The sequence below is a fragment of the Geospiza fortis genome, unplaced genomic scaffold, assembly GCF_000277835.1.
Source record: "Geospiza fortis unplaced genomic scaffold, GeoFor_1.0 scaffold677, whole genome shotgun sequence".
NCBI classification, from domain to species: Eukaryota; Metazoa; Chordata; class Aves; order Passeriformes; family Thraupidae; genus Geospiza; species Geospiza fortis.
In genome coordinates, this window is record NW_005054585.1 from 175,021 (window position 1) to 189,662 (window position 14,642).

At 50.9% G+C, this 14,642-nt stretch overlaps 1 protein-coding gene across 1 annotated transcript in view; it reads right to left on the reverse strand.

Annotated features, from left to right (window-relative positions):
* The window catches only part of FMNL2 (formin like 2), a 112,230-nt gene that overhangs the window by 9,035 nt on the left and 88,553 nt on the right, over positions 1-14,642 (reverse strand). The window contains exons 11-21 of the mRNA XM_031064396.1: positions 12,331-12,405; positions 9,859-9,969; positions 8,801-8,950; positions 7,866-7,967; positions 7,149-7,473; positions 6,374-6,526; positions 3,715-3,839; positions 2,726-2,928; positions 1,284-1,518; positions 357-425; positions 184-264 (exon numbers count right to left, since the gene is read on the reverse strand). Of these exons, the coding sequence (XP_030920256.1) occupies positions 184-264; positions 357-425; positions 1,284-1,518; positions 2,726-2,928; positions 3,715-3,839; positions 6,374-6,526; positions 7,149-7,473; positions 7,866-7,967; positions 8,801-8,950; positions 9,859-9,969; positions 12,331-12,405 (1,629 nt within the window). The remainder of the gene's footprint in view (positions 1-183; positions 265-356; positions 426-1,283; positions 1,519-2,725; positions 2,929-3,714; positions 3,840-6,373; positions 6,527-7,148; positions 7,474-7,865; positions 7,968-8,800; positions 8,951-9,858; positions 9,970-12,330; positions 12,406-14,642) is intronic.

Below are 14,642 nucleotides of genomic sequence, written 5' to 3' on the forward strand. Positions count from 1 at the left end.
GGCAGGGGCTGCCCAGGGAATGGTGGAGTCCCCATCTCTGCAGGGATTTCACAGCCCTGTGGATTTGGCCTGGGCAGTGCTGGGGATGGTTGGACTCCATGATCTTGGAAGGTTTTCCAGCCTCAAGAACTCCACAGCTCCAATTCCCAGCTGGTGCCCACAGCACACCCCTGCTTTTCTTACCAGGTCTAAACTCTGCAGCTTAAATCCATACACAGCCCCTCGTTTGCTGCTGTTCATGTAATTCCCAAGAGCCAGGATGATCTGCCAGGATGAAACAGAGCAGAGCAGGAATTCTCAGGATAAATTCCTGGAGGTTTAGACACCCCTAGAAGAACAGCTGAGATCAGACCTACCTCCAGGATTTTCTTAAGTTTTTGGGATGACTTTATGGAGACAGAGGCAGCGATTATGGCGTGGAGTTGCTGTGAGGAAACAGAGGGAGAGCTTTGGTTAATGCACATCCAGCCAGGAGGAAAATGAACATCCAAATACTCACATCCTGGAAAAAGAAACTTCCTGGTTTTCATCTACACCGTGGGACAGAGCACTCATGTCCCTCTGCTCTGCAGCCAGGCTGGGAGAGCTGGGAATGTTCCCCTGGAGAAGGGAAGGCTCCAGGCAGAGCTCAGAGCCCCTGGCAGGGCCTGAAGGGCTCCAGGAGAGCTGCAGAGGGACTGGGGACAAGGCATGGAGGGACAGGAGCCAGGGAATGGCTCCCACTGCCAGAGGGCAGCGATGGATGGGACATTGGGAATTCCTGGCTGGGCTGGGATTCCTGACAGCGCCCAGAGCAGCTGGGGCTGCCCCTGCATCCCTGCAAGGCCAGGCTGGACATTGGAGCTCGGAGCAGCCTGGGACAGTGGGAGGTGTCCCTGCCATGGCAGGGGTTGGAATGGGATATTCCTTATTTTCCCTTTCCCCCACACCCCTCTGGGATTCAGTGAATGTTCCCGTGCTCTGACACCCCAGGATTCCAAACCCAGGATTTACCCCCCTCAGATGTAAATGAGGATTCACATTCCAACCCCTACAGCTGTCCCAGGGATTCAGGCTGGATGGAACAAGGGCCCAGGGACCAGCACCAACTTTTCCCAACAATATTCCTTTGAGGCTGCCCGGGCTCCCCAGGGAATGGGCACATTCCCAAGAGCTCCAGGAGGGTTTGGACAGAGCTCCCAGGGATGCCCAGGGTGGGGTTTTGGTGTGTCTGTGCAGGGCCAGGGGCTGGATCCATGATGCCATGATCCCTTCCAGCTGTGGTATTCCCTGCTCCCGCTCACCGGGGTGAGCATCTGGATGCTCTCGGCGAAGTTGCCGATGAAGGCCATGATGGTCATTTTCTGCATCAGCCTCTCAATCTTGCTGAACTGCATCATGAACCTGTCCTCGTCTGACAGGTTCTCCAGGGGCTTCCTCTCCCTCTCGTAGAGCCTCAGCACCTTCACCTCGTTCTCCGTGGGCAGGAACCGCATCAGGCACTCCACGAAATCCACCGGCAGCGTCTTCAGGTCAAACCTGCGGGAAAATCCCGGAAAAGGGTGTGGGGACAGAGCTCCAGGCCAGGCCATGGATGTCCCTCTGCTCTGGAGCCAGGCTGGGAGAGCTGGGAATGTTCCCCTGGAGAAGGGAAGGCTCCAGGCAGAGCTCAGAGCTCCTTGCAGGGCCTGAAGGGGCTCCAGGAGAGCTGCAGAGGGACTGGGGACAAGGCATGGAGGGACAGGAGCCAGGGAATGGCTCCCACTACCAGAGGGCAGGGATGGATGGGACATTGGGAATTGGGAATTCCTGGCTGGGCTGGGATTCCCAGAGCAGCTGGGGCTGCCCCTGGATCCCTGGCAGTGCCCAAGGCCAGGCTGGACTTTGGGACCTGGAGCAGCCTGGGGCAGTGGGAGGTGTCCCTGGATGAACTGGATGGGCTTTAAGGTCCCTCCCAACCCAGACCGTCTGGGATTCAGCTCCACAAGAAGAAAAACAAAGAAGAAGCTGTGAAGCTCCTCCTGCCCTGCCCATGCAGATGGGAACAGGATCCAGGGATAATGGGAATGATGCTGCTTCCATTTCCAAACACGTGGCCGTTCCCCCACCCCTCCAGGCTCACTTTTCCAGGGGAAAAGAGGTGGGGAGGAGCAATTATTTGTATTTAAGTGGCCCAGAGCCCCCTAAAGCCCAACTGCTGACCCTGCCAGGACCTGGGGCAGGTTTGGGTCATTCTCAGCCAAAGGCAAAGCTTGTGCATCCATTTGGAGGTATTCCTTAAGGGGAGGAGTGGGAGATGTTTGCCATGGCCCTGATGAGTCTGGATGGATTTGGGATCAGCCCCAAGGAGCAGCTCCACCTGTCCCAGGAGCAGGGAAGGATCCATGTCAGTTCCTGAGGCCGCTCCACAAACCTAATTCCATGCAAAATCTGCTCCAGCACCTGGACTAAACCCATCCTCCATGGAGCAAACCAGAAGAGCTGCCTCTTCCTGGGCTCCCTCTGGATTTTGCTCACTGGGACAGGAAACACCGTGCAGCTGCCATGGCAAACTGGACAGGCTGGAACGAGCTGCTTTAATAAAGGCAGCGCTGGTTTGTCCAAGCCCAACAGTGACTCAGCAGCACAAATCCAATTCTGATTTCTGGGAATCCACCACCACTGCGTCCTCCCCCTGGCATGTTTTCCATCAGCACTTCCCAGCCCTCCCAGCGAGCCCGGGGCAGGGTTCCTTGGCCGCACTCACACGTGGATGGCTTTGCAGATCTCGTCCGCCGTCTTGCCGGCTTTGCGCAGGGTGATGGCCAAGTTCTTGGCTCTGTTGGCATCCAGCAGCGTCACCTTGTTGGATCCTTTCTGAGGGATCTTCTGCTTGCTGGAGGTCAGGTCCATGGCTGGGCCCTGGGCTTTCGTTTTGAATATCTCCTCAAATTCATCCACGTTTAGATCCTGGAGAGGAAAGGAAAGGATTTATCCTGCAGGGAACACTAAATCCTAATCCAGAACTGCAGGGAAAGTGTTGTGGTGGCTGGGGTCACGGAATGATGGAATAGTTTGGGTTGGAATCTTAAAGCTCATCCCAGTTCCACTCCCTGCCATGGGTAGGGACAGCTTCCACCAGCCCAGGTTTTTCCAACCCTGTCCAACCTGGCTTTGGAGCCCAGAGAGCTCTGACAGAGGCTGAGGGATGGAAGGAACACACTCCTGAGCTGGGATGAGGAATTCTGGCCACATCCCAGAAATCCAGCCCCAAACAGCTCTGCACAGGTTCAGAAATTCAGGAAAACATTGGTGAGCACTGGAGCTTTATCCAGCCGTGACTAAAGCATCCATGGGAGCATCCAGCACCTGGAATGAGCCCTGTTCCAAAATCACTGCTGTGCCCTACCCCTGTGGAGAACTTCCCACTCCCCACTACTCCCTGACAGGAGGGGACAGCCAGCTCTGCTCCCAGGAACAGGGACAGGAGGAGAGCAAATGGAGCCAGGCTGCTCCAGCAGAGCTTTAGTGGAATATTAGGAAATATTGGATTTTGGCAAGCGTGGTCAGGCACTGGAAGGGGCTGGAGCCCCCATCCCTGGAGGGATTTAACCCCTGTGGATGTGGCACTTGGGGACACGGGGCAGTGCCGGCTTGAGGGCTGGACTGGGTGGTCTGAGAGGCTTTTCCAAGGCAAACATTCCCTGTTTGGAATGCAGGCTGGGCTGGGCAGCAGGGAGGGAGGGAGCAGGGCACCTCGAGGATGCGCTCGTCGTCGATCTCGTTGAAGACGGTGCCGTTGATCTGGTTGGGCTTCAGGGCCACCCAGTTGAACACGGGCATGCGGAACTTGGTCTTGATGGGCTTCTTGATCTTCACAGCTGGGGACAGCACAGGGACAACTCCTGAGAAACCGCCTGGGAACACCCTGGCAGCTCCCCAGCACCGGGGCCCAGCACTGGGCTGAGATAACTGTCCCACTGGGAGCCTGGAAAGGTGTCACTGCCTCCAGAGGCTGCTGGAGAGAGGAACCCCAGCCCTCAGCAGGACAGCACCAGCCCCCAGAGCTCTGCAAACCTCCCAAAGGGAAATCTGGGATCCCTGCATCCCCACGAGCTGCCTGGATTGATCTGAACTGCCAGGCTCTGTGCAAATTCCATGGGAAGGGGGGAATGTGGGTGAATTCAGCCCTGCCCTGCTGCTGGCACAGCCCACTCTGAGCTGTGCCACAAACAGGTGACAGGAAGGGAAAAATGCCCTGTTCCCAAGGTTTTGGGAAATGGGATTTGGGGAAACTGCAGCGGGGCACCTTCTCAGCAGGTCTGAGTTTCAAGGCCAAAGGGGATGAGCTGCAGCAAAGCTGGGCTTTAACAGGGATTTAAAACCAGGTTTTAATTCCTGTGCTGTGCAAATCCAGCAAATCTGAGTCATTTGGGAACTTTGGAGTAATTTAGGAATTTAAACAGAGGAGCTGTGAAAATGAAACCTGAAAATGAGGCCTGATTGAGCAAGGGAACAACCCTTTTTCCTATTCCTATGTCTATTCCTATTCCTATTCCAACTCCTACTCCTATTCCTATGCCTGTATGTCTATGTCTATTCCTATTCCTATTTCTAGTCCTAATCCTATTCCTGTTCCTATTTCTATTCCTATTCCTTTCGCTATTCCTATTCCTATTCCTATTCCTATTTCTATTCCTAATCCTGTTCCTGTTACTATTTCTATTCCTATTCCTTTTGCTATTCCTATTCCTATCCCTATTCCATTCAATCTGGAAGCCACATGTATAATTTCCATAATCCAGTTCCCATTTCCTTTTCCTTACATGAGAACACAAATTTGCTCCTTGCTACAAAATCAATTAATTCAAGTCCATCAATCGACCTTTTGCTCCTGAATTACTCCCCAGAAAATCTGGCAAACATGGAACAGAAACCCTGGTCCCACAGTGCTGGACACCAAGTGGGTAACAGGGAATACACAGAATATTCCAGTGGGTGTTTTGGGAACTGTATTTATCCAGCTTGTGCTCATCCACACTAAACAGGGTTTTGCTCTCTGCTTAATTGATGAGGTTACTTAAAATAATTCCTAAAAGAAAAGAAGGAACAGCTTTGAACACCCATGGAAAAAGGAAATTTTCTACTTGTGCACACACTGGAATGGATAATTAACTGCTCCCAGGTTATTCCAGGACAGGGAAGGCAGGAATGGCTTGTGGGAAAGATAATGGAGCTCAGAATCCCTTCAGATTCCCCTTCCTCCTCCTCCTCCTCCTCCTCCTCCTCCTCCCTTCCCGAGCTGTGGGTGCCCAAATCCCGAGGGCTGGCTCTGACCTCCCCCTGCCCATCCCCTGGACACCCCCCAGGTGCCCCTGGACACCCCCAGGACACAGAGCATGCCAGGATAAGGAATACTTAGCAGGAAGGAACCTACAGAAGAGCTTGATGGGCCCATCTTAGCAGGAAGCAGAAGGAACAGAGAAACAAGTGTTAGGAGAGGTCAGAGAAGCAGCATTTGTTATTTCCCAACTCCCCTCGGCCCCACAGTGTCCCTGCCCTGGGAATGCTCCTTCCTGCAGAGCCCCTGCACCCAGAAAAGGCAATTCCAGTCCCATTCCCTCAGAATTCCCACTGAAAAATGGGATCTGCAGCCCAGCAGCCCCCAGGCACCTCCACAGCCACATCCCGAGGGATCAGCCCTCTCTCTGGGGCTGGATTTTCCTACAGGACACCCTGGGACCCTCTGAGCCAGGATGCTTCTTGTCTTCCAAGGAACCTTTCAAGGCTGGAATATTTGAGTAGATTTTTTGTCTTTAACAAAGCTCTTAAGGAGAGTCTCTTGTTTTGGACTCCTAACGAGCTCTGGAGATTTCTGGGGACACCAGTGAGCCCTGAGACACCTGGCAGGAGGCAGTGACTAAAACATGGCTGAGGATGGGCAGCACATTGTTCCTCTTTCCAAAATAATCCCCAAATTTTGCCTTTTCTTCCCAAATTTCCACAAAAAAACAATCACAAATTTTGCACTGACACTTCTTCTCAGAGGAAATCAAACCCATATTCTGTCAAAGTCAAAACCGAAAACAGTCAAAAACTGTTTATAAAACACTTTTGGTGTGAGTTCTGCTGTGATGGAGAATCCACCTCTTCCAGACCAAACCCAACCCATTGGGTTGATAAATCCCAGAATCTCCCACTGGTCTGGGCTGGGATGGACATTGAGGATTATCCAGTTCCCCCATCCCAGGCTGCTCCAAGCTGGACACTTCCAGGGCTGCATGGAGCACCCACAGCTCCTCCGGGCAGCCTCAAGGAGCCCGGAATGCTCCTTCCTTCCACTTCCAGGAGCTCCTCATCCCCACCCCGGTGAGGAACAGTGGGGTTTGTCTGGGGAGCCCAGGGGGAGCTTTACCTGCCAGGCCAGAGTTGAAGACCACGGTGGGCGAGGCTGTGCCGGGCAGGGGGGGAGCTGAGGGCGGCGGCGGCGGCAGGGGGGGCGCCGGGGCGGGGTGCACTGTGGGAGGGAGGGAAAATGGAGTTACTGTGGAGGGAAGGGGCACAGAGAGCCACAGCACCCCTGCCATGTCCCCTCCCCACCCTGAGGGAGTAAAGGATGGAAAATCCCTTTTTTAGAATTATTTTCCAAAAGCCAGGCCATGTCTTCCAGCCTAAAGGAGCTGACCCCGAGGTTTGGGACAGCAAACCCTGAGCATCTACTCAAGAGGATTTTCCAGCCCCTTCCCTCCTGAGCCCCTGTTTAAAGCATGGCCAGGATGTTTTTTCCCCTATTTTGGGCCTGTTCAGCTGAGGAGTTGGAGTTTTGCATGGAAATCAGCTCTCCCAGCTCCTACACCTGTGCCAGGGGAACCCTCCTGGAAGCACAACCAGTGTCTGGTTCTCTCCCAGTTCAGGGGCCCAGTGATCCCAAGGCTTTTTCCCAGTGAGCCTCCCCCCAAACCATTCCCTGAGCCACCAAATTTGGGCCTTCAGCGCCTGGAAGTGCCCTCAGGAAAGAAGGGACCAATTTTCCCATCCATGGAGGGAGCAGCCAGGTGTGGGTCACCCTCTGCTCCCAGGGAACAGGGGCAGCAGGAGCCTCAGGCTGGGCATCAGGAGGAGTTTCCCCATGGGAAGGGTGGTGAGGCCCTGGAACTGCCCCATGGGGGTTTGGTGCCCACAGCTGGGATCTCCTCCTTCCTCACCTGCCTCAGGTGAGCCTGGCAGGGCGGGCAGGGGGGGCGGAGGTGGGGGCAGTGGCACTGAGGAGGCAGCTCCAGGTGTGGCACAGGTCCCTGGCACCGCCTCTGCTCCTGCTGGCACCATCCCGGAGCCCAGGGCCACGGGAAGGATGGAGATGTCCCCATCCCCTTTCTTCTGGATCTTGATGGTTCCCTGCTTCTCCAGCTCGTGGATCTTCTTCTCCAGCGTGGATTGGCGCTGGATGGCTTCCTCCTTCTCCTTCACCATCTTCCTCAGGGTGTGAACCTGGCTGTTGGCATCCTTGTAGATCTCCTGGAATGACACAGGAGCAGGGAATGTGCATTCAGAATCCCAAGGGCAGCACCAGAACAGCCTGATCCAGAGAAGGCATTGTGCTGCACGTGCCCAGGGCAGCCCCCAGAGAAATTCTGGGATTCTCCCACCCTTTGGAACCTCCAGAGGTCCAAAACTCCCACCTGGAATGCTCCAGAGCTGGGGAATGAGATGTGTCCACCTCACTCAGTGATTCCTGGCACATCCAAAGGGATTTCTGTCCATCCCTTGAGTGCACATACAAACAATTCCACCTGGAATCTGCGCCAGGTTCAACATTGGAAAACCAAGAGAATTTCCCTGCCCCAGGTCCATGATCTCCACTCCTGCATCCTGAATCCTCCCAGGGCTTCCCTGTGGAACCCACTCACCCTGATCACGTCCAGTTCTTTGTTCCTTTGCATCAGTTGCTTTTCCAGTTCCACAATCTTGGCCATGGCTTCGTTCTCCGTATCCTGGAGTTTTTCAGATAACTATCCAGCAAAAGAAAAATGGATTAAAGAACTGCGAAACTGGCAGTTTATCCATCAAAATAAGAGGTAAGAGGTATCCATGTTGGATAAATGGATAAATTATTGAGATTCCAGGAAACCCTGAAGCCTTTCCTTGGAAAGAGAACAGATTCCTGCCTGAGATGGGAGACATCAAGTTGGAATGGGCTTGGAGCACCCTGGGATAGTGGAAGGTGTCCCTGCCCATCATGGCAGGGGTTGAACTGGATGGGTTTTAATGTCCCTGCAAATCCAAACCCTTCCCTGGCTCCTACAACACCTCAGGGTGGCCAACACTGCAGAGCAAGTTAAGAACATTATTTATTCCAAGTGATGGGAATGCAGGGGTGCTGAGAGAAGGAAAAGCCTTTTCTCAGTTTTAAAGTATGGAAAATCCCTGTTTTTAAAAATTATTCTCCAAAAGCCAGGCCATGTCTTCCAGCCTAAAGGGACTGACCCCAGGGTTTGGGACAGCAAACCCTGAGCATCTACTCAAGAGGATTTTCCAGCCGCTTTCCTCCTCAGTTTAAAGCATGTCCAGGATGTTTTTTCCCCTATTTTGGGCCTGCTCTGCTGAGGAGTTAGAGTTTTGCATGGAAATCAGCTCTCCCAGCTCCTACACCTGTGCCAGGGGAACCCTCCTGGAAGCACAACCAGCGCCTGGTTCTCTCCCAGTCCAGAGGCCCAGCGATCCCAAGGCTTTTTCCCAGTGAGCCTCCCCCCAAACTGGGCCAGGCCAGTCCAGAAGAGTTGTCAGTTTGAAGGTATCTTGATGTTAAACACGCTGTGAATGTGCAAACCCTTGGGGCACTCACGTGGGACAGGTTTTCCTCCAGCTCCTCCACCCTTTCCAGGGCCGCGTTCTTGGTCTCGGCGTCCTCCAGCAGAGCCCCCACGTCGAACACGTTGTCCAGGTAGGCCTGGATCTGCACCTGCAGCTTGTCACTCTCCGTGTGCTTCAGCTTCTGCAGGGCCCAGGGCACACAGGGAACACTGGTGACACTGGGCACTGGCACAGGGCTGGGGACAGGGGCAGCTCAGGGCACCTCCACCACCCAGGGAAACCCTTTGGACCCCAAACAGCCCCTGTTCAGTCAGGCAGGGTCTTGTTCTCTGTCCCTGCAGGGGACATGACAGCTTCCCTGCCCATGGAATGGGAGCTTTAGGGTCCCTTCCAGCCCAAACCATTCCATGATTTCCTCTGTGTCTGCTGGGAAAGGCTCTGCCTGGTCCCCATGGACTCCCAAACACACCCATGGCCAGTGCAGCCCTGTCCAAACACATCCCACGGACCCCAAATCCCTCTCCTGGTGGACCCTGAGCAGGGACAGGCCATTCCCATGCCAACAGCAGCAGGGTTTCCATGGATGTGCTCCCAAGGACAGGCAGAAAATGCTGCCTGGAGAGGCTGTGGCTGCCCCAATCCCTGAAGTGCCCAGGGCCAGGCTGGAGGGGCTTGGAGCAGCCTGGGACAGTGGAAGGGCCCCTGCCCAAGGCATGGGGGGGTTGGGAAACTCTTGAAGGTCCTTTCCAACCCAAAAGCTTCTGGGATCCCATGGAGAACAGAGAAGGGGAAACAAAGAAGCAGCTGACAGACAGACAGACAGACAGAGACAGACAGACACCAGAGGACTCGTGGCTGTCAGAGAATCCCACAGGAGATTTGTCCAGCCTGGAGAAGGAGGGAGCTCCGTGGCTGGAGCTGGGGGACGTGGCAGGGCGAGGGTGGCTGTGGTTCATCCTCCCTTTGTTATCAGGCTCCAGATTTAGCTCCAGGCTGTAATTCCAGCTGGCTGCAGCCATTCCCTGCTGGCCAGGGCCCCTCCAGCTGTGGGAAAGGGGGGTTTGGGAATGGGAGCAGCCCCAGACTCACGTCCAGGTACTCGTCCAGGCCCAGCTTGGTGAACTCGTACTGCAGGTGCACTCGGAAGTTCATGTCCTCCACGGAGTGCACCACGATGTTGATGAACTGCATGCAGGCCACCTGCAGGGACACCCAGGGACACCAGGGGTGGGAATTGAAATGTGGGGAAACCTCAGAACCTCGGGCGTGTAAGCCAAAGCTCAGAATTAAATACAGAATTTGATCTGAGAAATAAATACAGGATTTTATCTGAGAAATAAATACACAATTTGATCTTTGGAAAAGGTTTCTAAACTTAAGTGATAGAATAAGAATGTAAATTTATAGTTCCAAGTTAAGTTAACATGTTAACTTAAGAACAAGAAAGTTTAGAGTTTTAGAGACTAAGATACAGAAAAAAGTAGTTACAAAGGCAAATAAGAAGTTTACACTATAGCACTGCAGGTTTGTATGTTATAATATGATTAAGAAAGTTTACATTATAACACGAGTTCATAAGATGAAATATTTAAAGATTAAGTTAAAATATAAATATCTTTGTTAGTAATGTTTTGTTGGTTAATAAGTCTTTAAAAGTTCCTATAATTAGAGGTTTTGTGACCTTCTGAGCTGTGTGGTGAAGATGTGAACAGAACCCACCTTTCTTACTTATGCAGAAGATAAGAAAAATAAGTTGCATCATCTAAAACAATCCAGAAATCATGTCTCTAACTTATTCCTCCACAAATCCCCACCCCAGGTATCCCCAGGAAGAGCTGGAATGGGATCTGTGGGACCAGCACTGTTCAGGATCCCCAGGAGCAGGATCTGAACAGGCTCCCCAGGCTGGGCACAGCCACCAGCACACTGCCCTGTGCTCCTCCCAGGGAAATCCACCAGCTGCTCCCCTGAACTGCTCCATTCCCAGCCCAGGCTGGGCTCAGGGAGTCCTGGTCAGCTGGGATGGAGGGGAATGAGCATTCCAGGAATTAAATCATGTCTGCAGAGCCACCTCCCCAGAGCAGGAATACTGCCCGGGCCAGGACAGGCTCCAGGCTCTGAAAAACCAGGTCTGGGTTTAAACAGCCTGGAAAGGGAGATTCATCTGGGCTTGGGATTAAACAGCTTGGAAAAGGGAGATTCATCTGGGCCTGGTTCTAAACAGCCTGGAGAAGGGAGATTCATCTGGGCTTGGGATTAAACAGCTTGGAAAAGGGAGATTCATCTGGGCCTGGTTCTAAACAGCCTGGAGAAGGGAGATTTATCTGGATTTGGGTTTAAACAGCCTGGAAAAGGGAGATTCATTGTTGGCTTGGTTCTAAACAGCCTGCAGAAGGAAGATTATTCTGGGCTTGAGTTTAAACAGCCTGTAAAAGTGGGATTACTCTGGGCCTGGAAGCCCCCATTAAGGAAAGGGGACTTGCACAAAAGGACCTCTGTTGGGTGCCCAAAGCACATTTCCCAAGCTGAACAAGGAGCAGATCCTGGGATTGGCATCCACACACATCCCAAGCCAGCCAGGACAAGGCAAAGGCTCCCCAGGGTGTGGGATGTGGGCAGATCTCCTGTGGAGTGGCAGGAATTGGGTACAAATCCCAGAAAATTGTCCTTCCCTTGCCACACCCTGCTGTGCTCAGGTGCCTCTCAGGATCCCATCTGCCACCCCTGGAGCTGCTCCAGAAGGAATTTCCCTCATCCTTGCTGGGTTTCTCATGGATGAAACCCCATCCTGTGAGCAGCAGCAACAGCAGCTTCCCAACATCCACCAGGATCCCTCCCAGGTTTCTAGGAGGAACCTGAGATTGAAGCAATCTGATTTTCCTGCAGGAAAAGCCTCCAGAGACTCCACATCTCTGGGTTATTTGGTGGCAAGAAGGAACCGAAGGCACCCCCTGGATCACCAGTTTGGCACTGGGATTTGGCCACTTCCCTGGGATCTGTTCCAGGGCCCAGAGGAAAAAGGGATGGGATAAATCTGAGACTCCAGGCTGGGTGCCTTGAGGGAAAATTCAAGGATCATGTAATTTCCTCCTTTTCTTTTTAAATCCGAGGAATTCGCCAGCCTGCCTCCCTCACAGCACCTCATTTTTAACCTGCTGGCCCTCAGGGCTGTGATCCCATCCTGGAAACACTCCTGGAGCCCACGGGAATCACCTCACTGGTGCTCTAACACTGATTTTTGGCACAAAAAGGTCTTTTACACAAAGCTTGGCACTAAATTGGCACAAAGTGCAACAGAAGCCTCAGACTTCCAGTGCTGGGGTGGGAAATCCTGCTCAGAATGGACCCACATCAGATCCAAGCCCCGAGCAGGATTCAAGGGAGGCATCTCCTGATTAAATCAGGATTTCAGTTTCTCACACTCCAGCAAAGACCTTAAACCCCCAGATTTGGGAGATTTTTGCCATCAGCCCTGGAACCAACACCCTCCCTGAGGCAGCAGAAGGGCCCAGGGAAGAAAGGTGCTGGAAAAAAGCAGGAGTTTGCGGCAAAGGGACTCACCATGAAGTCAATGTTGTTGTCCTCGTTCCGGAAATGCTCCATGAGCTTCTCGAAACGCTGCTTCTCCCCACACACCTGAAAAGCAGCAGCACACCTGGGTCAGCCCCAAAGGGAACCTCAAACACACTTCATCTGCCTGCTCACACCCTCTCCAGCCAGGTCTCCTCCCGTTAAAATGTCATGAATAATTCCACGTGTGAGGCTGAGCAGCCAGGCACAATTCCTGTGCCTCTGTCATTACAAAAGAACTCTTTTTATCTCTTTTCTCCTTAAAAGTTGGATCTCATCCGTGAGTGGAAGGAGCAGAGCTGCACCAGGCTGTGCCACAGCTCAGAGCTGACTTTTCTCTGTAATTAGGGAGAAACCCAAATGACAGGGAGGGGAAAAAAGAGAAAATTATCCCTGGCTGAAGGAGGAGTGAAAACAAATCAGTGCAACAATCAGCTGGTCAGAATTCCAGAGTGACCTTCCCAAAAGCTCTCTGGATGAGCTCAATCCCAATTTATTTTCTTGGCATTTCCTCTTGCCTTGGAGCAAAACACCTTGGGTTCCCCAAAGTCCTGGACCACCTTCAGCAAAGCTCCTCAGTTCTGGGTTTTTCCCAAAGCACCTGAATCCTGGGTTTATTTGCAAATTCCAGCTGATTTCCCACCCAGAGATGCCACGAGCACACCTTCCCCTCTCAAATCCCATTATTCTGGAATATTTTTGTCTAAACCAACCCAGCAGCTCTGCTGGGTGAGAGGCAATGCTGGGAAGCGTTCCCTGCACAGGGAATAATCCTGGATCCCTGTCCCACCCAGATCCCAGCTTGGATCCCACAGAGCTCTCAGAGATTCTGGATTTCAGGGGAGCACCCAGAGCATCCCAAAGCTGTCCCACTGCTCTCCTGGAATTCTGCTCCTCCTGCAACACCAACCTCAGCAAATGGGGATGAACCATGGAGCTGCTTCTCGCACATCCATGGACAGCAGGACAAAGGGCTGGGAATGCTGAGGGAGCTCAGCTGGGATATCCCATCCCAGCAGAGTTTGAATTATTATGAATTCCAGTTATGTGGAAATTTTCCAGCTCAGGATATCCCATTCCAGTTTGCCTGCCCTGCTGGAATTAGAGGTGCTGGAATTGCTGGAATTACAGCTCTTCTGCATAAACATGGAAATGATGGATAATATTATTATTATAATATTATTCCAGTAATTTGAAATATCATGGAAAAAGGGTTTTATTTATTTTATATTTGGAATAGTACTGATTTCTATAGTGGTTTGGGGTTTTTTTGTATTTTGGGTAACAATTTTTGGTGTTTGTGTATTTTTCGTAGATTTTGGGTAATATTTTGTTATATGTTTAAATTTTTAATACCTGAATATGTTCTTTTGGCGTGTTTTGTTGTTATTATTTTTGTGGAATTATTTTGTTGAGGGGCTGCATGGAGAGTTGTGAGGATGTTTTTGATTTGGTGTTTTCAGAAGTTTTTTGAATTGCTTTTTAAAGATGTTTGTTTGGATTGTTGTTCTGCGTTGAGGAGTGTTTATTTTGTTGTAGGTTTTTATTATTTGATTAATTCTCTATATAAATTATATGTTAATTAGATATACTGTTAAGTTAATAATAAATTATTATTATTTCTTGTAGGTATTTATTATTTGAGAAAAGGTAGAGGTAAGCTCAGCTGGGATATCCCATTCCAGCAGTTTGCCTGCCCTGGGAGGTGCTGGAATTGTTGGAATTACAGCTCTTTTGCATAAACATGAAAATTATGGATAATATTATTCCAGTAATTTGAATTATTATTTCCAGTAGTTGAATTGTTATTAGTACTTCCATTTTTATATGGTGGTTTTACTTGTTGGGAAACACTTTCTATGGTAAAAGATCTCCATTTATGTTATATTTGGAATAGTACTGATTTGTATAGTGGGGTTTATTTTTTTATATTTTGGGTAACAATTTGGTGTTTGTGTATCTTTTGTAGATTTGGGGTAATATTTTTTAATATATTTAAATTTTTAATCTTTGAAATACATTTTTTGTGAGTTTTGCTGTTATTACTGTTGTGGAATTATTTTGTTGAGGGGTTGCACGGAGAGTTGTGAGGGTTGTTTTTTTTTTAGTTTTTGATTTGTTGATTTCAGAAGTTCTTTGAATTGTTTTTTTTTTAGATGTCTGTTTGGATTGCTGCTCTATGTTGAGGAGTGTTTATTTTCTTGTAAGTTTTTATTATTTGATTAATTCTATACATAAATGATATAGATTAACGATATATGTTAATTATATGCTAATTATTAATACTTATAATACTTAATATT